Source organism: Leptonychotes weddellii, chromosome 13 (assembly GCF_054177405.1).
Source record: "Leptonychotes weddellii isolate Sample4059 chromosome 13, ASM5417740v2, whole genome shotgun sequence".
NCBI classification, from domain to species: domain Eukaryota; kingdom Metazoa; phylum Chordata; class Mammalia; order Carnivora; family Phocidae; genus Leptonychotes; species Leptonychotes weddellii.
The window spans coordinates 57690408-57716382 of NC_138381.1; the positions used below are offsets into that span (position 1 = coordinate 57690408).

The 25975-nt window shown below is 43.5% G+C and overlaps 1 protein-coding gene and 1 long non-coding RNA gene across 3 annotated transcripts; one reads left to right on the top strand and one right to left on the bottom strand.

Moving 5' to 3' along the window:
- Positions 1-2725: 2725 nt before the first annotated feature.
- CRKL (CRK like proto-oncogene, adaptor protein) lies at positions 2726-18677 on the bottom strand. Its single transcript, XM_081801688.1, has 2 exons — positions 17841-18677; positions 2726-4970 (listed from the first exon to the last, which is right to left on the bottom strand). Exons 1-2 carry the CDS (start codon positions 18149-18151, stop codon positions 4448-4450), a joined length of 834 nt encoding a protein of 277 aa, XP_081657814.1. The 5' UTR covers positions 18152-18677; the 3' UTR covers positions 2726-4447.
- A 202-nt stretch (positions 18678-18879) lies between these two features.
- Positions 18880-24361, top strand: LOC115944640 (uncharacterized). Of its 2 annotated transcripts, XR_014139718.1 has the most exons (4): positions 18880-19088; positions 22189-22297; positions 24018-24076; positions 24166-24361. It is a non-coding gene; the product is annotated as an uncharacterized LOC115944640 (long non-coding RNA). The 2 variants fall into 2 exon arrangements; XR_004079172.2 differs by lacking the exon at positions 24166-24361 and having other exon boundaries at positions 18885-19088; positions 24018-24142.
- Positions 24362-25975: the final 1614 nt, after the last annotated feature.

The window sequence follows — 25975 nt, forward strand, 5'->3', positions numbered from 1 at the left end:
TTTTTTTAAAGATTTTATTTATTTATTTGAGAGAGAGAGAATGAGAGAGAGCGAGTACATGAGAGGGGGGAGGGTCAGAGGGAGAAGCAGACTCCCTGCCGAGCAGGGAGCCCGATGCGGGACTCGATCCAGGGACTCCAGGATCATGACCTGAGCCGAAGGCAGTCGCTTAACCAACTGAGCCACCCAGGCGCCCCCACCCACCTAACTTCTGTTCATCCTTCAAAACTCAGTTCAAGGGTCACCTCCTCCAGGAAGACTTCCCAGACAAATACCCACACTCCCATCTCCTACCCCCGCCCTTCCCCACTCTCCCTCCTACTCTGTGTTATTACAGCACTTACCACATTGCTGGTTTGTCTCTATTCTCTCACTAGGTGGTAAGCACCTTGGTGGTAGGGACCTACAAGACATCCCTCACAGGTTGGTTGCATGAATGGATGATTAATGAACAAACTCACATCAACTTCAGAACAAGGGTGCCTTTTAGACTCAAAAGAATTGAAGTAGCTTGCCCAAGATCACACCACGAAAAGCCAGGACCTGAATGCAGGTCCATGATCTTTCCTTGACCATCTTGCTTTACCACACCCCAGGTACCAAGTATTCCTTTTCAAATTAAATCCCAAGCACCAACTCACTTGAAAAGAGGTAAGCAAGAGAGAAAAACGGCTAAACACAGACCTGTTTTAAAAATCTCTCTTTATGGGCACCTGGGTGGCTCAGTCGGTTGGGCGTCTCTGCCTTTGGCTCAGGTCATAATCCTGGAGTCCCCGGATCAAGCCCTGCATCAGGCTCCCTGCTCGGTAGGAAGTCTGCTTCTCCCTCTGCCCCTCACCCCGCTCTCATGCGCATGCATCTGCATGCTCTCTCAAATAAATAAATAAATAAAATCTATAAAAATAAATAAAATCAAATCTCTCTTTACTTGTAGGAATGTTCTTTTGAAAAATCAAGTTTTATGAAAAAAAGTGTGAAATGATTCATGAAATAAAGTTCACCTAAGCCCTCATCGTTCTCACTAATACCACCAAGGGAAATAAGGAAGCTTCAATTACTGGCACATTTTGTCCTACTTATTTCACCTTTCTTATTTTAATTTTAATACTTTTCCTGGTAACCTAATTGCAAAAGTCTCAAGAGAGTTGTTTTTAACAAGATCAGACACGCACTAAGTTTTAGAAGATAACGCAGCTCATAGAACTATTTACTTATGCTATAGCCAAAAGTCTCATTTAAATATACAGAATGAGAAATACCATTAAGTGGAATTTGGCAAAAGTTTATTACTCGGGTCCCCCTTACACTCTTGGTGAAACACCAAAGCAAGCCTTTGATGAGACTTACACAGTTGGGGTAGTGTCACAAGGAGACTAAGGTGTGGAGACCTCTTTCTGGGGTCTGAGAAACAAGAACTGCATAACAGCCAAGTATGTGGGTTACCTTAAAATATACATCATTTTATTTATTTATTTGAAATAGAGCAAGAGCGCCTGGGTGCTCAGATGGTTAAGCGTCTGCCTTCGGCTCAGGTCATGATCCCAGGGTCCTGGGATCGAGCCCCGCATTGGGGGGTCCCTGCTCAGCGGGGAACCTGCTTCTCCCTCTGCCTCTACTGTTCCCCCTGCTTGTGCTCTCTCGCTCTGTCAGATAAATTAAAAAAAAAAAAAAAAATCTGAAATAGAGCGAGACAGCACAAGCAGGGCAGATGGGCAGAGAGGGAGAGGGAGCCCGACACGGGGCTCAATCCCACCATGGTGGAATCATGACCTGAGCTGAAGGCAGACGCTTAACCAACTGATCCACCCAGGTGCCCCAATATCCATCATTAGCCAGGCTTTTAATCCTCATCCTGGTCTAATCTAATCCTCATCACCTACCCACATATCTGCTCACCAAGCTCTAAATGATCTCCTTTAGGGGTGCCTGGGTGGCTCATTCAGTTAAGCAGCCAACTCTTGATTCCAGCCCAGGTCATGACCTCAGGGATCTGAGTGAGATCTTCTGCGATCACGCCGTGCTGGGATTCCCTGCTGGGTGGGCAGTCTGCTCAACGATTTTCCCTCTCCCTCTGTGTCCCCCACTCCCGCCCCGGCTCCCGCCCACGTTCTCTAATAAATAAATAAATCTTATTAAAAAAAGAAAATAAATGATCCCCTTTATAGTACCTGGTCTTCCACTCTACAATCCCCCCTATGCACACTCTGAGCAACGCACAGGAGATACAGGTTTCTAAAATGCACACACATCTTAGAGCTAGAGGTGAACAGGCAGGTGGCCTAAATGGAGTGAGGCTTTAAACCCTAGCTCAGGTAAGAGCCCAATTCCTGACTTCCTCTATGGAGCCTGGAATTCTGAGTGGGTGCCTCAACCCCCGTGTGTCGAACACATGTGAGTCACAACTCCTCTCCGAATCCGAGCTCTCCACTCCTATGATGAGACAACAGATGTGAAAATGCCTCAAAAGGCAGGAATCACTATGCAAACTGGAAGGTTTTATTTATTTATTTTTTTATTTTAAAGATTTTATTTATTTATTTGAGAGAGAGAGAATGAGAGAGAGCACATGAGAGGGGGGAGGGTCAGAGGAAGAAGCAGACTCCCTGCTGAGCAGGGAGCCCGATGCGGGACTCGATCCAGGGACTCCAGGATCATGACCTGAGCCGAAGACAGTCGCTTAACCAACTGAGCCACCCAGGCGCCCCAAACTGGAAGGTTTTAGAGCCCAGAACACCCCACGTAATTTTAGGGTGCTGTGTGAACTAGGCTAGGGGTGTACACCTGTGCAGGGGCAGGTCTGTGTGGGGATGAGAAAGCTAGAAGGCCTACTCAGCCAGGATTAGGTCTGGTTTCTTTCCTGTTCCTCCACTGGGAAGCATTAAAAGCATGTGACTCCTGCCTAGACCTGGTCCCTGCCACAAGCCCCAGAAACTTACTCCTTTACAGCCAACGTGAGAGGGAGAAGTAATCAGACTGCAACAAACCTTCAGGTGTAGTTCGCTCGGACATTACTCCTCATCCAAGGAAAATGGAGGATAACCAATGGAAAAAACAGCACACACAAAAATCAATACTAGCATTTATCTGTGGACAGGCTGTTCTATGGGTTAAGTTCTGCTTTTTGAAGCAACAGGCTCCATTACTTCATCCTTCTGTCATGTACCTGGGCTGTCTCCCAACCCTGCCCTACTTTGACCTTGGGGTGAACACACAAAAAACAATCACTAGCTTCATCTCAGCTTCTCCAACATATATGCAATTTGATAATACCAACGAAGAGTATTCAATTGTAATCATATTATAATGATACTTATTTACCTAGTAGTTTGTGGCTCACAAGGCATTTTCACAACTTATCTACAAATAAAAGAGCTAGGATTTGTGGCATCAAATTCCATGTTCTGAGATGTTAATATTTAGGGCCCATCTCACTGCACGTATTTTACACCTTGTAAAAAATAACATGAAAAACATATAGGACTGTTCTAAAATTATTAATTTTAAATCTTTTTTTTCCCCCTTAAGTAGGCTCCACACCCAGCACGGAGCCTGACATGGGGCTTGAACTCATGACCCTAAGATTGAGACCCAAGCTGAGATCAAAAGTCGGACACTTAACCAACTGAGCCACCCAGGTACCCAAAAAATCTATTTTTCAAATCCTTCTGTTCTTCCTCTGGGGTTTGTGCTCATTTATGGTCACTCCAGGTTTATCGGATGTCTCATCAAACTTCTACTTTCTGTGATACACAGTTTTACGCCCTCAACAGGCTTATCAACACTGGTCTTCAGGACTTCTTGGTTCAGAAAGCCACAGTTACATGCTAAGCTTTCCAAGAGTCTTAAAAAAAATAAATCTGGTAAGTAAGGTCTGAGATACATATTTTTTTAATTAAAGATTTATTTATTTGAGAGAGAGCATGCACGAGCACAAGTAGGGGGAGGGGTGGAGGGAGAGGGAGAAGCAGACTCCCCATTGAGCAGGGAGCCTGACGTGGGGCTTGATTACAAGACCCTGGGATCAGGACCTGAGCAGAAGGCAGACACTTAACTGACTGAGCCACCCAGGCACCCCGGTCTGAGATATTTTAAACTTTTATCTCTTCCTAGCTGAAGAGGAATTTTAAGACGTTTATTCGTATTTTTCCTCAACTAATCACGATGTCAAAAATACGGACCTGTACAAGTGGCTCTGTGTCTACCTGTATGCTGATTTCGTCTCTAGGTCATGGGTCTTTATTAACCATCATCTTTTCTCACTGGAAAGAAAACCAACTACTGTGGGACTAAACCTAGGAGAGACTACACCTTGGGAGAAACAAGGATAGGAAAGGACAAGAGTCATGTGGGACACTCACAGTGGATCTTCCAAAATCACCCAGTTATCTTATTCCCCTGAACAGAACTTTAAGTGAGCAGTCGTTACTCTGCAGAAACAAAATTAAAACTAAAAATGAAAACCAAATGTCAAAAAGACCCAAAAAAACAGCCCTGTAAATTTTACCTCTAATGCCAAAGCAGTCTTGTCATAAGCACAGGGTACTCTTTTCTGGATGGCTTTGGCAAAGACAGGTCCATTCTGTGTGGATGGCAAAGGGTTGATCGCTGCCCCAGGAGTACTGGAAACTGCAGGTAGAGGAGTTGTGGTCTGAGGTTGAGCATAGGCATGAGCAGGTTCTGGGATCCCGTAACTGTTGGAATTCCTATTCCCATGCTTTCCATGTGGTGAGGATCTCACAAGCTTTTCAACGTAAGGAACGGGAATCATCCCAATCCGGCCATCCTTGTTCCGGGCGCTCCACCACTGTTCTTCCGGCTTCTCTATTATGACCAGGATCTCACCCTTTTTAAAGGGCAGGTCTTCAGCATCATTCCCAGGAAAATCATAGAGAGTCCGTACATATTCCAGATTTTCTTCTGCTGTAGGCAGGTTGGGTGCTGATACAGATCCCATTGGTGGGCTTGGGTACCTTCAGAGAGAAAGAAAATTAACTCTAAGAGAAAAATCTTATTCGATACCAGTGTTTGTCAAACTTTTAAATAAACCATTCTCCTCTACAGTGAATTATTTCCCTTGCTATATTCTCAGTAGTTAAGAAGGTTCTGTCACACTGTTTTATGTTCTGCAGTTAGTATTGCCTGAATAGACCTTGTTAAATCACGTCAAGTGCATACACACATACACCATCTCTGTTTCATAGGAATAGTTTTTTTTTTTGTTTTTTGTTCACAGAGATACAACTGGTCTGAATTTATATTTAAAATCTTGAGTAAGTTCAGTAGCTGCCTTCCTTAGGACCCTGTCACAGCCATCACACATTTTTCCTCCTGGTCCTAATCTATGGCATGCTTCCTGCACACTTCCCTGGGCATCCAGAGAGAAAATGACAAAGGCTTCAGTTTCTGTGTCCTTCAAAATACAAAAACCAGAAAAGGGTTTATACGCCTGTCAAATTAAAAACAAACAAACAAATCCATATTGCATTTTATGCAGAAATAACCATCTGAGCATCAAAATGAAAACACAGGGACCTTTTCACTGCAGAACTCACAGGCAAGAGCTCTCATCAAAGCATCAGTCCAGACACCACCACACCCCTCTGCTATGCTCAAGATGATCAGCCTGTATTTGCCAAGCTACAGAATGCCCTCCCAGGGTCAGTTATAAAAGTGCAGTCCCTGCTCTCCAGTAACACCCCATCTGTAATGCCTCTTCTGCAAAAGTATAGCAGTCTCTCTTCACCTAAGAAATGTTCTGAGAAGTTGCAAATACACCAACTTGTGGGGAAAAAAACCTATTTTACCATTAGCTCCCTCCACCACTTAACTTTTCTAAAGCACAGAATCCACACCAGAGTAACAAACCCTGGGCTTCATCCAAAGAGTTCGCACCTCTGAAGTGACTTTGCCTGCAGAACCATCCATCACCAGAGCCCCGTTCTAGAGTAGCCTTGAGGGAGAGTAAGCCAAAAATAGGAAATGCCTGTTTAACTACTGACTATGGTTTCCAATTTATCTTTTTTTTTTAAGAGAATTTTTTTTTTAAGATTTTATTTATTTATTTGAGACAGAGAGAATGAGAGAGAGAGAGCACGAGAGGGGGGAGGGTCAGAGGGAGAAGCAGGCTCCCTGCCCAGCAGGGAGCCCGATGCGGGACTCGATCCAGGGACTCCAGGATCATGACCTGAGCCGAAAGCAGTCGCTTAACCAACTGAGCCACCCAGGCGCCCGAATTTATCTTTTTTTTAAAAGATAATTTATTTACCTACTTATTTGGGGGTAGGGGGAGTGTGTGCAAGTGGGTGGAGGGGCAGAGGGAGTAAGAATCCTCAAGCAGTCTCCCTGCTGAGCAGGGAACCCGACACAAGCCTCAATACCAGGACCCTGAGATCATGACTGGAGCCGAGATTGAGAGTCGGCTGCTTAACCGACTAAGCCCCCCAGGTGCCCCTGTTTTATCGTCTATTAACTCATGTCCACTCTCTTTCTTTCCTCCAATTAATGATCTAAAAAGTTACTTCATATAACAATGCGATCTCTTACGTTTAAATATTTTTTAAATTTTATTTTATGTTAGTCACCCTACATTACGTCATTAGCTTTTGATGTAGTGTTCCATGATTCATTGTTTGCATATAATTATGTTCAAATATTTTAATTTTTTTTCCTTTATAAAAATGCCACCATGTTACAGCATTCAGCAAAAAAGGGACAACAAGGGAGTTGGCTGGCTCAGTCAGTAGAGCATGCAACTCTTGATTTCCTGGTTCTGAATTCAAGCCCTGTGTTGCGTATAGAGATTACTTAAAAATAAAATAAAATCTTAAAAAACAAAAACAATACCCAGCTCCCCCCAAAAAAGAGAGAGAAAAAAAAAAAAAAACCCACAGCTCCTGCCCCATCATAACTACTTTTTCACCCCTCCCACTGGCCAAATTTATGGCTTTTTTAAAAAAAAGATTTATTTATTTGAGAGAGAGAGTGCATGAGCAGGGAGAGGGGCAGAGAGAGAGAGAATATCCAAGTGGACTACTGCTGCGCATGGAGCCCAAAGCCAAGCTGGATCTCATGACCCACGAGATCAGGACCTGAGTTGAAACCAAGAGTTGGACGCTTAACAGACTGAGCCATGCAGCCACCCAAACTTTATGGCTTTCTTAAAAGAGTCTTGTGTATGCCCATGGCAGTTTTTCTGCCTAATATCACACCACAGGTGTTTCCCTGTATCACTGGTCTACATGATCATTTACTTTTATGTCAGGATAACATTTCATTCTGTGAGCCTGCAGCAATTAAGCATCCCTGTGTTTCTGGATATTTAGTTTTTCTTTCTCCCTATTCGATCATCAACATCACAAAGCCTTTTGAATATAGTTTCTTGATATTCAATTTTTTTATGGGGGGAGGGGGAGATGGAGAGGGAGGGAATCTTAAGCAGGCTCCACGCCCAGCACCGAGCCCAACCTGGGGCTCAATCTCACGATCCTGAGATCACAGCCGGAGCTGAAACCAAGAGTTGGATGCCCAACCAACTGAACCATCTCAATATTAGATTTTTTGTAAAGCCTAGATTTCCAGATTAAAGAACAGGGACATTTTCATGGCCCTTGGTACACACTGCCACACTACTTTCCAAAAGGCAGTCTTCATAATTTGGCAAAACTTACATCTTTTAAATGTAAATGACTAGTTTAATATAGTATACTAACAACTGAATTAACAGCAGTCTATGTATTATGCCACGGTGATTAGGAGCTTGATTTAAAACCTCTAAAATCTCAGGGGGTCTGCTTCTCCCTCTCCCTCTGCTGCTCCCCCCTGCTTGCGCTCACTCACACTCTCTCTTTCTCTGTTTAAAAATTTTTTTTAAAAATATACTCTTTCAAATAAATAGATAAAATCTTTAAAAAAAAAAACCCTCTAAGATCTTATTGCTTATTAACAACAACATGATACTGAGGGGCAAACTGCTTAATATCAATACGTTTTGAAAAGAGATAGCAGGAGTAGGAACAGTAACAGAGTTGACACTTTCTACCTATGCCAGGCACTGTTTGCAGTCTATATAGACTTTAAATTATTTCATCCTCTCAGCAATCCTGTGATTATCCCCATCTCACAGATGAGGAAGCCAATGCCAACACAGGGTTATATTTGTACTCAGGCAGTCTGGTTCTAGAGTACTTACTCATAACCTCTAAGCTAGTCAGCCTCGGGAATAAACCCCGCGTCTTTCGGTTGCATGGGAATTAACGTCAGATTGTATGTGAAACATGCACAATAGTTCCTGGTTGTTACTGAGCATCCAATTAGCTCCCACCCCTACCATCTTTAAGGTACACCCTGCCCCTATTTCAAGGGCCACAGACAATCTGTGAAAAGTTTGGGTAGTACTACATAAATCTCATATTTTACTAAAAGCACAATCAGTTCCATCTCAGACCCCAGCCAAGGGTATTTCATTATCTGTATACTTAAAAAGTTAAAAGCATTTATTTCTACAATACAAATCATGAGGACACTAATACAGTTTCAGTGGGGATTAACACTAACGAAATTCATCTACCCAGGCATCCACTAGACTTACTACACACTAAGAACTTGGGAGACAATCGCTTCTTGGCCTTTTGGCTAAGATCAAGTGTAGAACTTGGGAGACAGACAATGAATTAAAACCAAGTTCTTGCTCTTAGAAGACTGCCAATTTAGCATAGAGACTAGAAGACAAAAACACAGCACAACGAGTAATTAATATGCCATGACAGAAGCTGATAGGGTCAAGGAGCACTCAAAGGAAGGCGTGAATTCTATTAAGGGGCAGGAGAACAGGCAAGGAGGCAATGCACTAGAAGCTGAAGACTAGCCCCCTTTGGAATTGAAAGATTCTGTTGAAGACAGGCTTACATATTTTGGTTCTAAATCAGAAAAAGACTAGAGGCCTGAAGGTTCAAATGCTCCCTTCCCCAGCCTCCCCATACCTCACGGGGCACACGACTTATTCCTATAAGCACAGACCAGGAGCTTTGCTGGCAAGGCCCTTGAGGTTGACAAACTTCTCTAAAAGGCTGGTACATGTTTGAGGCTTTGCGGACTATACATATGGCCTATGTTGTATACTCTTCTTTTTTTAAAATACACTCTTTCAAAAATAGAAGAACCATTCTTAGCTTCAGGACACTATACAAAAACTGAGTCTGGCCTAGGAGCCTGCAAACTATGGCCTGTGGGCCATTCAGCCTACTGTATGGTTTTGTAAATAAAGTTTTATTACAACACAGCCAAACTCACTCATTTATAGTATTGTCTATGACTGTTTTTGTGCTGTAAGGGCATAGTTGAGAAACTGTGAGAGACTATATACAGCCTATAAAGCTTAAAATATTTACTATCTGCCCCCTTATTGAAAGTTTGCTGATTCATTGTCTATATTACTGGCTTAAAAGAGCAGAGGGTGCTTTTCAACTTTCAATACTTCCCTGGTAAGGAGGATGTATGCAAATGTGACAAAGATGGAGGATAGCTTATACTTTCTCCACCATTATACTGCTAGAGTGACTGTAGGGCTCATTTCCCAATTTAGTACATACACAGATATCCCTAAATTCACATCAAACCAATCTCCCAGCCACATCCCTGACATAAATTCAAAGTCTTCCACCCCATATCCTCAAACTCATGTATTCATCAAAATTCCCTGCAAATTACACATTAGTTCCACTATAGACATGAAACCATGATGATGCCAGGGCAGATTATCTTGCCCTTTTTTTTTTTTTTTTAAAGATTTTATTTATTTATCTGAGACAGAGAGAATGAGAGAGACAGAGAGCACGAGAGGGGGGAGGGTCAGAGGGAGAAGCAGGCTCCCTGCCGAGCCGGGAGCCTGATGTGGGACTCGATCCAGGGACTCCAGGATCATGACCTGAGCCGAAGGCAGTCGCTTAACCAACTGAGCCACCCAGGCACCCTATCTTGCCCTTTCTATTAGGTCCCACAGCCCAAAGTAATATGTAACATAAAACTGCAATAATTCATTGTTTCTCATTTCGATTTGTTCCTTGATCAAGACTGTAAAAGAGCACCTGTAAACTCCTCTTTAAATTTTACATACAAAGAGGGGTGCCTGGGTGGCTCAGTCGGTTAAGCACCTGCCTTTGGCTCAGGTCATGATCCCGGAGTCCCAGGATCGAGCCCCAAGTCCGGCTCCCTGCTCAGCGAGAAGTCTGCTTCTCCCTCTGCCCCTCACCCTGCTCGTGCGCTCTCTCTCTCAAATAAATAAAATTAAAAAAAAATAAAATTTACATAGAGTTTTCCAAGCCCATTCAAATATTCTAAGACCCATGCTTCCTCCCTGTCTTGTGCCTATAGTCCACAGCATACTGAGCAGGAAGGCCCTGGATGACTAACTGGAAATTGGCCTTTCCTACCTAATGTCAATGAACCCCCTGAACCCCCTCTCCTTTAGGTAAAAAGCATTCTCAGCTTCATATATAAAGCACAGATAAAACATCTTTAAACCTGAGCATTAATATCTTCTAAGCTTAAAATTTCCTTCATGAAAAAGAAGGAATACAACTTGTGAGAGAATTTCAAAGGTACTGGTAATCTAGTTTTTTAAAGGGGTCACGTGGGTATTGATGAATTTTCTTATTATATACATGTCTATACATACTCTCTTGTATGTATGAAAATATTTCACAGTAAAAAGTTGGGGGAAAAAAAACAAAATAGGTAAGAAAATCAATTCTTCTTTTTAAAGACTTCTCTAGGGGCACATGGGTGGCTCAGTCCTTAAGCATGTGCCTTCAGCTCGGGTCATGATCCCAGGGTCCTGGGATCGAGCCCCGCATTGGGCCCCCTGCTCAGCCAGGAAGCCTTCTTTTCCCTTTCCCACTCCCCCTGCTTGTGTTCCCTCTCTCACTGTGTCTCTCTCTGTCAAATAAATAAATAAAATCTTTAATAAATAAATAAAGAAAGAAAGAAAAAGACTTATTTATTGGGGTGCCTGGGTGGCTCAGTCAGTCAAGCGCCCAACTCTTGATTTTGGCTCAGGGCGTGATCTCTGGGTCCTGGGATCGAGCCCTGCATCAGGCTCCCTGCTCACCGGAAAGTCTGCTTGTCTCCCTCTCCCTCTGCTCACTCTCTCTCTCAAATAAATAAATCTTAAAAAAAAAAAAAAGACTTATTTATTTGAAAAAGAGAGTGCTCATGAGTGGGGGGGGGAGGGGCAGAGGTAGAGAATCCTCAAGCAGACCCGCCCCCGCCCCCAGCAAGAACAGGACACTCCTCCCCCTCTCCTGAGCCAAAACCAAGAGTCCAATGCTCAATTGACTAAAAGCCGCCGAGGCGCCCCAATAAGAGAATCAATTCTAAGAAGACTGGCTAAAAACCTCTAGTGAAATGGCACTGAATACTGAGGACCTCACCCTTCCATCCCTAGATATTCATACCATCACTTACAGCTCTTTCTATGCCTGTGGCTACCTCTCCACCCCATTCCACAGCTCTTCTGCTCATTCTGTGTAGTCTATCTAAGTTTAGACTCCCAAATCTACATTATTTAGCCCCCAACTCTCTTCTCAATAACAAACCCATCAGACTGCTAAACTTGGCTTCCAGTAAGCATCTCAAAGAGTCTCCCTACTGAAAACAATCATCCCTCCTCACCCTGATCAATTCTCTTCTCTTCTTTCAAGACACCACTGAATCATCCCTGAAGTCATACCTCTTTCCTCACCACCTACATGCAATTGCCCAGCGAAGACTGTTAGTTTCTATAGTCCCAAAGCATGTGATCTTAGTTCGGCTTCTCACGATTCCTTCTCCTGTAACAGCCCTTAATTAGTCCCACACCCTAGACTCTCCCTACCCGGTCCCACACCAGAACAGTTTCTAAAGTGTAACTGGCCATGGCAATTCTCTTCTCAAAAGCTTTAGACAGCTCCCACTGTTAAACTCATTCACAAAGCACAGGGGGCCCTTCACAATTTAGCATTATTCTTCCTTCCTACCTCACTGCCCATCACTCACATTAATTACAACTCTGTGCCTTTCCCAGGAGGCACTGCCACCACCTTTTCTCCCCTCCTTCTCATCTCTTCTTTCAAGCCTTCCCTGACCCCTCAGTTGATCATTCTTGCTTTTAAGCTCCCAAGGTATTCTAACTTGATTTACTCCCATTATATGTCTTGAGTCTAGTATTGGGCTTTGGTGTAGAGTAGGCTCAATACTGTGAAATTCCTGCTAATAAAAATAAAATATCAAAGACATAGGGAAGCATTTCCCATTCCTGTTTCTATCCTTTTTTTTCCCCTCCTTCTGAAAACACAAAAACTTCAGCACTCCCAATTCCCTATATCTGGTTTAATTCTGTATACAAAGAAATCCTGTATGCCATTTGGTTTGCCGTCCAAGCCTCTTCAGTTCACCACTGTTCCATTCATGCTCTCAGTCATCATTCCAGACTAGTTGCCACATGCTTAGTGGCCCCACCTTACTTGGTATGATCTTAGCTCAGACTCTAAAATAATCTGAATTCCCACTAATAAGCACTGTCCATTTTTACTTACCAGGAAAAACTAAAATATTTCAGCCTGAAGGAAACCTAGAAATAATCTAGTCCAACTCTTTAGGTTAAAAAAAAAAAAAAAAATCTTTCTAAGGTTAAAAATTTGAGTCTTAAATATTAAGAGAAAAGTCACAAATCAAATGGCTACCAGTACTTTACATGCCATGGGAACACAACTCAACTGGGCAAGCTTCCATTCCCAGCATAATGACCATGTTCTTGTATCTCATCTGAATCAAATTTAGATGATTTAAACTACTGGTAAGAGGAAAATCAAAGGTTTATTCACAGTGCCAAATTCTATGCTAATCAAAATTACTGGTAATCCTTCTCCCCCACTCCTAATTCTAAAAGTCCAGATTTGAGTTCCCTCAAATATTTAGAACAGGGGATGTGGAAGGAGGTGTGATCGTGTGGCCCATGGCATCCTCTGGTCCATGCGGGGCTTGGCTTCTGCTTTACAGGTGGGAGGGCCCTCCTCTGGGCACTCAGGTTAAGCTGGGCATCCTTTTTCAACTACTCTACCGAAGCAGATAGCATGGAAATGGCCTTTTAAAAAATCTCAGCACCAGGGATACCTGGGTGGCTCCGTCAGTTAAGCATCTGCCTTCAGCTCAGGTCATGATCCCAGGGGTGTTGGGATCGAGTCCTGCACTGGGTTCCTTGCTCAGTGGAGAGCCTGCTTCTCCCTCTGCCTGCCACTTCCCCTGCTTGTGCTCTCTTTCTCTCTGACAAATAAAATCTTAAAAAAAAAAAAAAAAATCTCAACACCAGTAACCTTCTCAAGAACATGACAGGGATTGTTGATTCAATGTTAGTTCCATGTTACTAAGTACATGAGATGTGCATTGTCTGCTGACAAAAATCAAAGATTTTCTAAGGGTCCACTTGCCTCACTTAAAAAACTTTACTTCTCAGCTTTTTCTCCTAAACTTCATATAGCTGTATAAGCTAAAACTAAAGAATTATATAAGCAAAGCAAGCTACGCAAAACAGTTTCTAAACCACAGGAAAATGGATTTCATATTTAAACAATCCACCTAGGGGCGCCTGGGTGGCTCAGTCGTTAAGCGTCCGCCTTTGGCTCAGGTCATGATCCTGGGGTCCTGGGATCGAGCCCCGCACCAGGCTCCCTGCTCCCGGGAAGCCTGCTTCTCCCTCTCCCATTCCCCCCTGCTTGTGTTCCCTCTCTCGCTGTGTCTCTCTGTCAAAAAATAAATAAAATCTTAAAAATAAATAAATAAACAATCCACCTAGGAACCTTCTGAAATATTCTGTTGTTAAACTGGAAATCAACTCCATTAAATTAAAAAACACTAGCACTTACCTGAACATTAACTTAATGAACAGAATCTTAAAAATATTTATACTCAAATAAATTGGAGGTGAAAACTGCCACAGGTTTTGTTTATCAGATCAACTGTAATATAAAAATTACACCTACATCTAGGGTGCCTGGGTGGCTCAGTCAGTTAAGTGTCCGACTCCTGGTTTCGACTCAGGTCATGATCTCAGAGTCCTGAGATCAAGCCCCTCGTTGGGCTCCTCATGGAGTCTGATTGTCCCTCTCCCTCTGCTCCTCTCCGGCACTGGCCCCCCCGCATAAATAAAAATAAAATCTTTAAAAAAAAATTACACCCACATGCTGAAAGAGAACCCTTTAGAATCACTCAAAATCAACAAAAGCCATATGATACAATATGACACTTTTTGGGGGTTAAATTTAAAACCCCCCACATGGGCGCCTGGGTGGCTCAGTCGGTTAAGCATCTGCCTTCGGCTCAGGTCATGATCTCAGGGTCCTGGGATCGAGTCCCACATCGAGCTCCCTGCTCTGGGGGGAGCCTGCTTCTCCCTCTCCCTCTGCCTGCCATTCTCCCTGCTTGTGCTCGCTCTCTGTCAAATAAATAAATAAAATCTTTTAAAAAATAAAAATAAAACCCACCACAGGAACACCACAAACACAAAAAGCAATTAATAAGATAAACTGAGAGGACACAAAGTTACAAATGTACCAAGTCATCTTTGTTTCCTCCTTTCTCTTCCCTCACCATCCCATCAGCAACATCAATCTTAACTCCAAAACAGGCACCTCCAAGTCACAGCTCTACATCAGTCTATATGACCTGTGACATATATGCCATCAGCCACCACCATTTTGCACCCAGATAACAGTGACAACTCCCTATCACTCCTGTGCTTCAAACTCCTTCCATGGCACCCACTGCACTTTAAATAAAATCCAGTTTCCTTATCTTGACCATTACATCTCCTAACTCTTCTCATAGAATCCCTTTATTTAAGTACCACACTCCCAACCCAATGGCTATCTTCCTGACCTCAGGACTTTGTCTAAGCTCTTCCCTATGACTGGAAGGCTCTTCCCCCCATTCTTAGCCCAGGCCTTCCCAAGGCTTGCCTCTTCCCTACCCTTGGGTAGCTTCATGCTTTCCCTGACCACACTACATCAGGTAGGTCCCTATTATACTCTCTCTGCTCAGCTTCATTTCCTTCATAGCATTTATTAATCCTGTATTTTATTTATTTTCCTACTTTTAGTTTGTCTCTTTCAATAAAATAGAAGTTCTATTATGGAGAAAGTACGTCTGCCACCATTGTTCTCAGTCCCCATCACTGGGATATAACTCTTGTGAATATTTGAATAAAAATATAAAACTAGGGATGCCGGGGTGACTCAGTCGGTTAAGTGTCTGCCTTTGGCTTGGGTCATGATCCCAGGGTCTGGGGACAGAGTCCCACACTGGGCTCCCTGCTCAGCGGGGAGTCTGCCTCTCCCCCAGCTCATGCTCTCTCTTCCTGTTCTCGCTCTCAAATAAATAAATCTTTAAAAAAAATATAAATGTTGAGGAACATTCCAATAAAAAAGATCAGACTAGAAAACAAGCACCAGTCCTTAAATTCTGAGGAAGTCATAGTTGTAATTTTTCACTAAGCAAAATTAAAAAAACACGAACTTTTAGCTAAAGGGCACGAAACTCTGGCCTTAAGAGCTCAGTTTTGATGCCTAAACCACTAATATATCTTGTTTGGGGTGTGAAGAGGCACTAAACTGACTTGCATTTGACCAAGGCTTTACAGGGTACCTCTAGTTTTCTACAAAGGCTGAAAACATATCAAACCAATCTTTGAATTTCAGGCTCAGGGGAGAAAATCCAAAGATTAAGAAAGTAAATCCAGTCTGTTTCTAATTCAACCAGAATTGTGATCGTCCTCCGAGATACCAACAGAAAATAAAAACCTAAATTACAACATGCCTGGGGCAGAGAGTGAAGAGGAGGAGAAACAATTACAGCTTCGTGTAAGTGGGAGGTCAGGAAAAGGCCCTATTATGTGAGGGGCCTGGAACAGCAGTTACAATTTCAACAGGTGAGGATGGGGGGGGGGGCGGGTTTAAGCAGTCAACCTAGAGCCAGCAGCCCAGCCAACAGCTGGAGCAAAGGTACAAAGGTGTGAGAAAGTAGGCAGGGATGGCTACCAGGGATTAAATGAGCTGCCTAGCGGGACTGCACTAAAGGAAGAACAAGGTGGGGAGTGGGGGGAGGATAGGCATCCAAAACAGAAAGTTATGTCTGGTATCTGGAAAGACACATGTATGAAAAATGTGGAGTTGTTTTTGTTGGTAATGGGAAGCTACTGCAGAATATTCCTTTTTCTCTCTCTAGAAGGAGATCAAACCATTTACTAACATTTTCTGAAACAGCTGTTATTATAATACCTGTCACATCAAAGCAAGCACAATGCCTTGTACACGGTATGACTTAATAAATGCCTGAAATTAATGATATTAATTCACCTCCACGAGTTGGAGAAATAATTCACTTAAACATACTAAAAATCTCATTATAGTTGGTTCTAATATTTTCTCCAACCCCTTGTATCAGAATATACTGTGCTCAAAACTGACTCCCAACTACCAGCATCTTTGGGGACCTGGAGATTTCACTAATCAGATTCTTGGTGCCTAGGTCTTTGTTATACACTATTTGATTTATAATCACTTTCTCCCAGTTTTTAAAGTCCATTTAGTTCAGCAGTTAATCTTACAGTCATTATACTGTCATGGCTTTGTTTCTTCTCTCTTATTCCATGGAAGCAACACTTACGCATCCAGTGGGTGCTCCTTAATTATTATAGCTTTTAATGGTTAAAACTCAGAGGAACATCTCAGCAAATCTATAAAATCAGAAACACCTCATTCCAAAAATGAGCACCCTATCCTTTTAAAACAGAAGTTCAAGAAGCAAAATGGGCAGTAAAATACTTTTCATTTAAAAAAATTCCAGGCAATTTCTTCAGTTCAAATTTGGCATAATTTAAATAAAAGAAACGTGATAAAACACTGAAGACAAATTAAAGCAAATAATCGAATAAAATAATGCATTTTACTTGGAAAACAGGATGCTGGATGCTTAACTTCACTAAATTATTAAGACTTACAGATGTACAAAATGTACATCTAAAATTAAACGAGAATAGAATTAAAGTGTAGCTCAAAAATTTCCTTTAGTAATTAACATTCTAGCTTTATTCCCCCTTAGAATTTAATCAAATAGATTTCTGGCCTATTAGTGGTCCAGCCTGGGGGTTAACTATAATATAAAAACTCAAAAATATGTCCTCGCTGAAGCCAGTGCATCTTCTTTTAAAATTTCTGTAATTATAAAACAAAAGGTGTCTGGTGTAATTCAAACTTGGCACCAAGGTATCAATATATAGTTCTGTTAAAGGTTTTGTATCTAAACGTGCAAGCATTTTCACTTGTCGGCTGTTAGTTCCAAAAGGCTGCAGTCCAAGAGTTCTTAAACTGGACCAGGGAGCCCAAGAACCTTGAATGGTGTGTAAAGTTGTGTGTACGTGCATTTTTAGGGAGGGGGAAATGCCATGGCTTCCTTGAGATTCTCAAAGAAGTCTGTGGTCCAAAAAGGGTTTAAAAACAACAAAAACTCTTCTTTAGTAGAATAACCCAAATAGATAACGTGACGAAAGGCAAAAAGCGGGCATTTTAACTATGAACCGCCGTTAAACATGTTTAAAACGCATCCCCTCATCCAGTGACCCAGATCCTGACACTAGCCTTCCGTTCAGAAGCCTTCTGGAAAAGAATTTGGTTCAAAATGGGGTGAAAGGGTTCAATTACACACCTCCACCCCCCACTCTTCGACCGATCCCAAGCGAACCACCCCTGCCATTCTCGACCCTCCTCCGCGGTAGGAGTGGGCTGTGCGCCCGGGCAGCGCGGGCGCTCGCGTACCTGGGCGCGGGCTCGATTAGGGTGGTGGTGTCCAGGTAGTGAATCTTGTAGAACTCCAGCAGAGCCGGCAAGTGGTCAAACTCCTGGTCCCCGATCTTAAAACGGCGGTTGGGCAGCGAGTTGATGATGTAGTGGGAGACCCGCGAGTTCTCGGACACAGACAGCACATAATCCCCGGGGCAGGTGGAGGAATCGCGAACTAGGAACATACCGTGGCGCTGGCCCTGGAGCCGGGTCTGCGCCTCCTGGCGAGACACCGGCCCCATGTACCATGCGGAGCGGTCTGAGGAGTCGAACCTGGCGGAGGACATCGTGTCGGACCGGGGCTCTGCGGCGGGTCGGGGCGGCGGCTACTCTCGTCTGTTCTGGACGCCTTTGCCCGACAGACGGTTTTGCGGCCAAGGAAGGGCCTCTTGGCACACCTCGAGGCGCGCTTAGAGGGCCGAGCCAGCACGTTCCTCTCGGCTCCGGGCCCGCAGCATCCTCCGCCGCCGCCCGCCTGCTCCGGGGCCGCCTCACGGAGGGAGCCGACCCGGGGAATGCAGGGCACAGCCCGAGGTCGGGGCGGGAGAAGCCGAGCCGCAGCGGAGGCCGCCCCGGGGTTCTCGGGCTGCCCGGCGTACCGGGGGTGCTTCCAGTCACTCCTGGCCCGGAACGCGCCGACTCCGCGCCCCCCACGGCTCTGCAAGGACCCCCGCCGCCACACGAAGCACCGGACTCCCAAGAGCGTCGCGCCTCCGGGGCGGTTTTGCCCAGCCCGTTCCCAACAGCCACAGCAACAAAATGGCGGACGCGGGAGAAGCTGCTGGCCACCTCCCCCCTCCGCTCAGCGCGCTCGATCTGCGCACGCGCGGGCTCTAGCGCCCAGCTGCCGCCCGGGCCCTCCCCGTGACGTCACGCGGCGCGGCCAATCAGGAGCACGGTCGTGACGGTCTGGGCGTGCGCCGCTTTCGGCCGCTCCCGCGTTCCGGGAGGAGGCGGAGGAGGCGGAGGAGGCGGGGTGGCGGGGGTGGCGGGGGTGGCGGGGGTGGCGGGGGTGGCGGGGGTGGCGGCGGAGGAGGCGGGGGTGGCTGCAGCCACTCCCTTCCTGGGCTGCGGTGCGCCGCCGGGGGCGCTGCCGCTGTGGGCTCGCCCCGCTCTTGCAGGAAAACAGCTGGAGTCGAGAGGGAGCGGCTTTTCGAAAACCTGCTCCGCGAACAAAGCGTAATGTGCATGCCGAATCTTTGGCCTTGGAGGCGTGGCACTGAGGTGACCTGGCTGGCCGAGGGGCCCAGGGGGACCAGCGCTGGGGGAAATTACGGGTGGACAGGCCTCAATGGGTCCAAGTGGCTCTGGAAGATGACCGCAGGGGCTGCGGTGACCCGCAGTTAGGGACGAGTTGACCTAGACCCGAGGTGGCCTGATAGGCTAAGGGAATCAGAGTGGCCAGGAGACTCGACAGGCACAAATGGGGGGTTGTGAAGGTTGGATCGACAGGATTAAGTGGTCTAGGAAGTCTACGGTCTGGTGTAATCTGGCCATTATTAGCGCTTAATTGATACAAGTAAAATGCGGACTCCTCCGGGCGTGGCTTGAAGACCTCGTCTGTTCCGGATTCTGCTGCTTCTCTGAGTTAATCTCGCATTCCCCCTGGCTGGCCTTGTTCCCGCCAGGTCCTTGTAACCTGTTTCCCCGCCCTGCACCCCGCAGTAGAATGAAATTTTTTTTAAAAAGCAGGGATCTTGTCTATCTTGTTCACTTCTGGGCCTAGCACAATGTCTGGACCTGACCTGATGCTGAAATATTTGTTGAATGAATGACTATTGAGAAAAACCACCAGACTATTGGTGCCCGATTATTGGTAGCACCACTCCCAGAACTGGACAGACAAGAAAGCATGTCCAAAAAGGGAGACACAGGCAATACAAACCTATACTTAGATCCCTTTGTCAATGTTCTTTCATTTTGGCCCTTTGCAGCCCTCAGGTTGAACATATACTAGATTCTAGGGTGATGGGTGATATCCATCTTAGGGTAAGCTAAAGGGGAAGTGTCAAGGTTTAGTGCCTTTTGTTACTCAGCATAAGCAGGTTTTCATCCCCACCCCCAAATACTGTCATGTTGTATTATTCTCAGGTACAATTTGAACAGCACAAAATTTGAAACTGTTTGGACTCAAATCCTGCTCCCAGTTGACTAGCTGGGTGACCTTGGGCCAATTACTTAATCATTCCATGGCTCATATATTAAACAAGCTAATACATGTAAAATGCTTAGAATAGTGCCTGATACCTCTCTCTTTCTCAAATAAATAAAATCTTTAAAAAAAAGAATAGTGCCTGACATATATTAAACATCATATAAGAGATTATTATTGCTCTCTCTAAAATGAATAAAATCTTTTTTAAAAATAAAAAATAAAGATTTTGTTTATTAGAGAGCACGCACCCACGAGTAGGGGGGATGGGCAGAGGGAGAGGAAGAAGCAGGGAGCTCCATGCAGGGTTCCATCCCAGGACCCTGAGATCATGACCTGAGTAGAAGGCAGATGCTTAAGCGACTGAACCATCCAGGCGCCTCAGGAATTCTTTTTTTTTTAACTTTTATTTTTTTAAGCTTCTGGGTCACTAACATAATTTCTTCTACGTCTCCAAATACACTTTCTTGGTCTTTTTTTTTTTTTTAAGATTTTATTTATTTATTTGACAGAGAGAGACATAGCGAGAGAAGGAACACAAGCAGGGGGAGGGGGAGAGGGAGAAGCAGGCTTCCCGCTGAGCAGGGAGCCGGATGCGGGGCTCCATCCCAGGAACCTGAGATCATGATCTGAGCCGAAGGCAGACGCTTAACGACTGAGCCACCCAGACGCCCCTCTTGGTCTTTTTTTGATAGCACTTTTCTCTCCAGCCTCTATGTGTAGAAGAAGCTCATCCCTTAATCTCTCTACAGCTTCTCCTTTGGTAGGCTAATCATGAAGGCTTTAGGAGTCACCTGCCTATTGGTGACTCTGAAACACATATATTCTAAAAGTAGAACAAAATCTGACCACATCCTATGGTACCTATGCAAACACTGTGGTCCCAACCTAAATTTTTTTAAATTTTTTTAATTAACATATAATGTATTATTTGTTTCAGGGGTACAGGTCTGTGATTCATTAGTCTTACACAATTCAAAGCACTCACCATAGTACTTACCCTCCCCAGTGTTCATCACCCAGCCACCCATCCCTCCCACCCCCCTCCACTCCAGCAACCCTCAGTTTGTTTCCTGAGATTGAGTCTCTTATGGTTTGTCTCCCTCTCCGGTTTTGTCTTGTTTCATTTTTCCCTCCCTTCCCCTATGATCCTATGATCTTATTTCTCAAATTCCTCATATCAGTGAGATCATATGATACTTGTCTTCCTCTGACTGATATATTTCGCTTAGCATAATATCCTCTAGTTCCATCCACATGTTGCAAATGGCAAGATTTCTTTTTTTTTTTTTTATCACAGCCTAAATTCTTAATACATTCCATTGTGATTGCTTATAAGCTTCACTCCCTTCCTAATCCGAGCATCTTGGAGGCCTGCCTACTTTACTATTACTTTTTGTATTCCCAGGGCCTAACACAGTGCCCAGCACATAATATATACTTAATAAATAGTGTTTGGCTGTAGGTGGATAAAGATGAGAAGAAGCCAGAGAAAAATGAAGATTGATTGTAGTGAAGGTAAAGAGGTTGTGTCACTATTTCCTGTTAATTAGCATAATAACTATTTAAAATAAATATTTGGACCTGATGGTTAGCCCTGTATCAACCCGTGTGTTCAAGACAAGCTTCCATTTGGATTAAATTGTGCCTTTCAGCTTCCCCTTTTCTGTCAAATGTGTCAATGTTTTTCTAATTTGCAGACTCAAATCTGAGTCATCTTTTACTTAACTGAAGAACTCAATAATACCTAATTTATATAGTGCTTTCCAATTCACAAAAGTTCCCATAATACATTACTTACTCCAACCAAAGTCCCATGAAGAGCTTTTTTATAAATGTTCCAGAAGCTCAGAGAGGTTAAGTGACTTGCTGACATAAACTACCATAAATTATGTAATTTGCAGGGGGCAGAGCTGGCACTCTTAAGCCAGGTTTTCTAACTCAAAGTCGAAGTCGCACTTTACTGTCACACAACTGCCTATAATTTAGTCCATTTTCTTTGTTTTGCTGATCAGGAAACTGATGTCTTCCAAAGTAAATTTTAGCACCAGGAAGGAATTATCAGTCTCAGAATACAGAAGAGTGGTTGGATTTGCCCCCAGTTTGGATTTCAGATACAACCGTCATTCTGACAAAGTGCCATGATCCCCTCTTGAAAAATTTGTCTTACAGATGGATCAAAATGTCTCTCCTTTTGCTTCAAAATAGTCCACTGGGGAATGGAATGTGGACTGGAGAAAGGTGGAAACAAAAATGTCCCTGTGTTGGTAAGTAGGTTAAGGTAGGTGACATGATGTGTGTTTGGGCCAGGGTGGGGAGGGTTAGCATAGTACTCTACTTTTGTATGTGTTTGGAATTTTTCGCAATAAAATTTTTTAAGTATTTTTCTTTACTCTTCCTTAGCACAGCTGAGACAAGCTTTAAAAAAAAAATCCAAAAAATGTTTCTAGATGCTAAGATATAACAAAACGGAAATGAATGGAGAAGCAACAAGGAAGCATTAAGGGGCATCTGGGTGGCTGAGTTGGTTAAGCCTCTGCCTTCAGCTCAGGTCGTGATCTCAGGGTCCTGGGATGGGGATGGGGCTCCCTACTCAGTGAGGAGTCTGCTTCTCCCTCTCCCTCTGCCCCTCCCCCACAACTTGTGTTCTCTCTCTCCCTCAAATAAAATCTTAGAAAAAACAAACAAGGAAGCATTTAAAAAAAGGGGGGGGGGGCGCTGTAACATAAAGATTTGTAATTCTGCCCGATCTTGCTCATTCCAAGGGTTTCCGGATGGCATTTTATTTTTCTTCTAAGAAAATTACAGTCTAGACTCAAAGGACTGACAAGGCTTTTCAAGCACTTGTCCAGATTCCTTACTTCCTAGCCCTGAGGCTGCCTCTGTAGAGAGTGCACAGCCTTGGGACCTACTGTTGACTTTGTTCTTCCCTATTTGGGCAGGTCCAATCCCCTTGGTGACGGTTAAGGCCAGGCAGTCTTCCTATGTTGCTGCCTTACCAAGGACATGAGAACAAGTGTCTGTCCCTTTCTCCTGCCCTTGATTCTTTTCCAGCAATAATTCTGAGAGTAGAAGAGACATGACCATGTAGGTGTGGGTACTTGATATATTTACTTCACTGACTTCATAAGGTCGGCAGTTCTCAGACGCTTTCTCCACAAGGATTGGTTGACCTGTTGAGTTTCTACTGCATTTATTAACCTATTTTTTTGAGATCTTTTCCTCCTATGCAATAAATTTTCTCTTATCAATTGCTCTCAGTCACTATTCTTGTTTTACATATATTTCTAAGTTTATCTCCCTAAAACAAAAAAGCTCATTGATGATTTTTCCTTCCTATTACTTTGCTACTATAATACTAATAACGTTCATATTCCCATTATAATTTTTCATACCACGCTATCTAAAATATCAACTTAATAATCACTTCTTTCCCAGAGTGATCTCTCTGAACTAGGTTTAGCTGCCATATCCAGAAGCTCTACTGGCCACTACAGAAAGCATTGGCCCACTTTATTCTAGTGATTTTTTTTTTTTAAGTTTTATTTTTATTTTTTTTAGTAATCTCTACACCCAACATGGGGCTTAAACTCATGACCCTGAGATCCAGAGTCACATGCTCTTCTGACTGAGCCGGCCCGGTGCCCCTAGTCTAGTGTTTTAAAGTGCGGTCATGTTCTTCCTGTCATTTAGTTACTTGTGGGCTGGACAGCATTCTGGAATGTCATTAGTAAAATTCTGAGCGGGATGATCCTTCCACTAGAGGACTTAGCTTAGCTCAGAGAAATCAGTTCCATTCAACTCTTTACACAGGGGGCGGGGGAGACACACCAGATTTTTCTGTAAAGGGCCAGATAGTAAATATTTTAGGCTTTTCAGGACAGGAGAAAAATCAACAGTATTATTTATGTAGGTACTTGTGTAACAAGAGAAAAAAATTTGTACAAATGTGTTAAATTCAAAATAGAATAGTGATTGAGTATAACTTTTTTATCATCCAGGTATGCAAATGAGAAGAATGGAATTCTTTGGGATGATATTTTGCTTAATTAGGATCAAGGTTAGTGTTCCCTATGATCACATTGAGCTATGAATGCTGATCTGTAATGAGACTTTACATATTTCATCTTTGAAAATGTCTCCATTCAGGGGCGCCTGGGTGGCTCAGTCGTTAAGTGTCTGCCTTCGGCTCAAGTCATGGTCCCAGGGTCCTGGGATGGAGCCCCACATGGGGCTCCCTGCTCGGCGGGGAGCCTGCTTCTCCCTCTGCCCTCCCCCTGCTTGTGTTCCCTCTCTCGCTGTGTCTCTCTCTGTCAAAAAAATAAATAAATAAAATCTTTAAAAAAAAAAAAGAAAGAAAATGTCTCCATCCAAGTGGTACTATGAATACTGCTATCAGTCCATGAGCATGATTTTTTTTTTTTTAAGATTTTATTTATTTGAGACAGAGAGAATGAGAGAGAGAGAGAGCACATGAGAGGGGGGAGGGTCAGAGGGAGAAGCAGGCTCCCTGCCGAGCAGGGAGCCCGATGCGGGACTCGATCCCGGGACTCCAGGATCATGACCTGAGCCGAAGGCAGTCGCTTAACCAACTGAGCCACCCAGGCGCCCCCATGAGCATGATTTTAATTGAGCATATTTATTGTTGGAAGGCATCTATAGAATTCTGTTAGATTCTTCTCCTGATGTTTGCCTTTTAGTTTGTTGTTACATTGCAGATTAGTCATTTGCATTTGAAGGTTAGGTGGAAGCTCCTCAATTGCACAATTAAATGGATTTTGAAATATGGAAATTTCCATTGCACTTGACATCAAGGTCTGGAGATATTGCTTCTTGTTTTAATTTTTGACATTACAGGAAGTGTATAAAGAGCTGTTTTACATTCTTTGTGATTCAAAACATTATTGTCAAAATGACTGCTACAATACACATTTCACATATAAGCACTGTTTTGCTCTGTAATTTCAGCTTGAATTCATTGAGAAACACTATCAAGCCTGTAGCAAAAGCTAATTTCCAGTTATTCAGTAATGACAGTTTGGATGATTCTCTCTTTTGAAACATTTCAATCTTGGCTCTGAGCTGGAAAAAAAAAAACTGCAGTAAAAATTTAGTACTGCTAAGCCATCAAAATGCTGCAAAGTAGAGCAAGCACGATATTCAGCTTCTATCTACAAAACTTCATCGACCTGATGATGGGTAAATACAAGAGCAAATGAAGTTCACTATTGATAATTCTAGTTCAATAACATATGATAGATGCAAATATTTTCTGCAAATTAGTTCCTGCTGAGTAATTTGAGTCCAACGAATAACCATAGGCTCTAAAGGCCTTATCTCTTCTAGAGCTTTATAAATTTATCCAACTAAGCCTTTTCCTGCTTCACAAAGTTTTACTTCCATCAATTAACACATCTTAGCAGATTCCCCTTCAGGTTGTATCTAATTGGTGTTTTCTCAACTTTTTTGGAAAATATTCTTGCCTATTGTTGTTCCATGCAGATTCCTCAAAGAGCCTTATTTTTCAATGACTTCAAACTTGGCATTGGCACCTCAAACAACAGCAACTGAGCACTGTTGGTAACATCTCTCATCCCATTGATAATCATCAAGGAAAATCACTCAACATCATTGGTTTTGGGTTTTTGTTTTGTTTTGTTTTTGTCAGGAACATCTTATCTATGTCCTTCTTCTGGCCAGAGGGACTTCAATATTGCTATAGCAGAATATAATCTAGATTTACAGATGACTTTGCCTTTCCTTCTTGTAACCAACATAACACGTGCACGCATGCGCACGTGCATGTGTTAAAGTTTTCTGATGTCAGAATGACAAGAATGTGAATAATTGTCCCATTTTTTCCAAGTTTTTAAAATATTTATTTATTTAAATAGTCTCTACATCCAATGTGGGGCTCAAACTCACAAACCCAAGATTAAGAGTTGCATGCTCCTCTGAC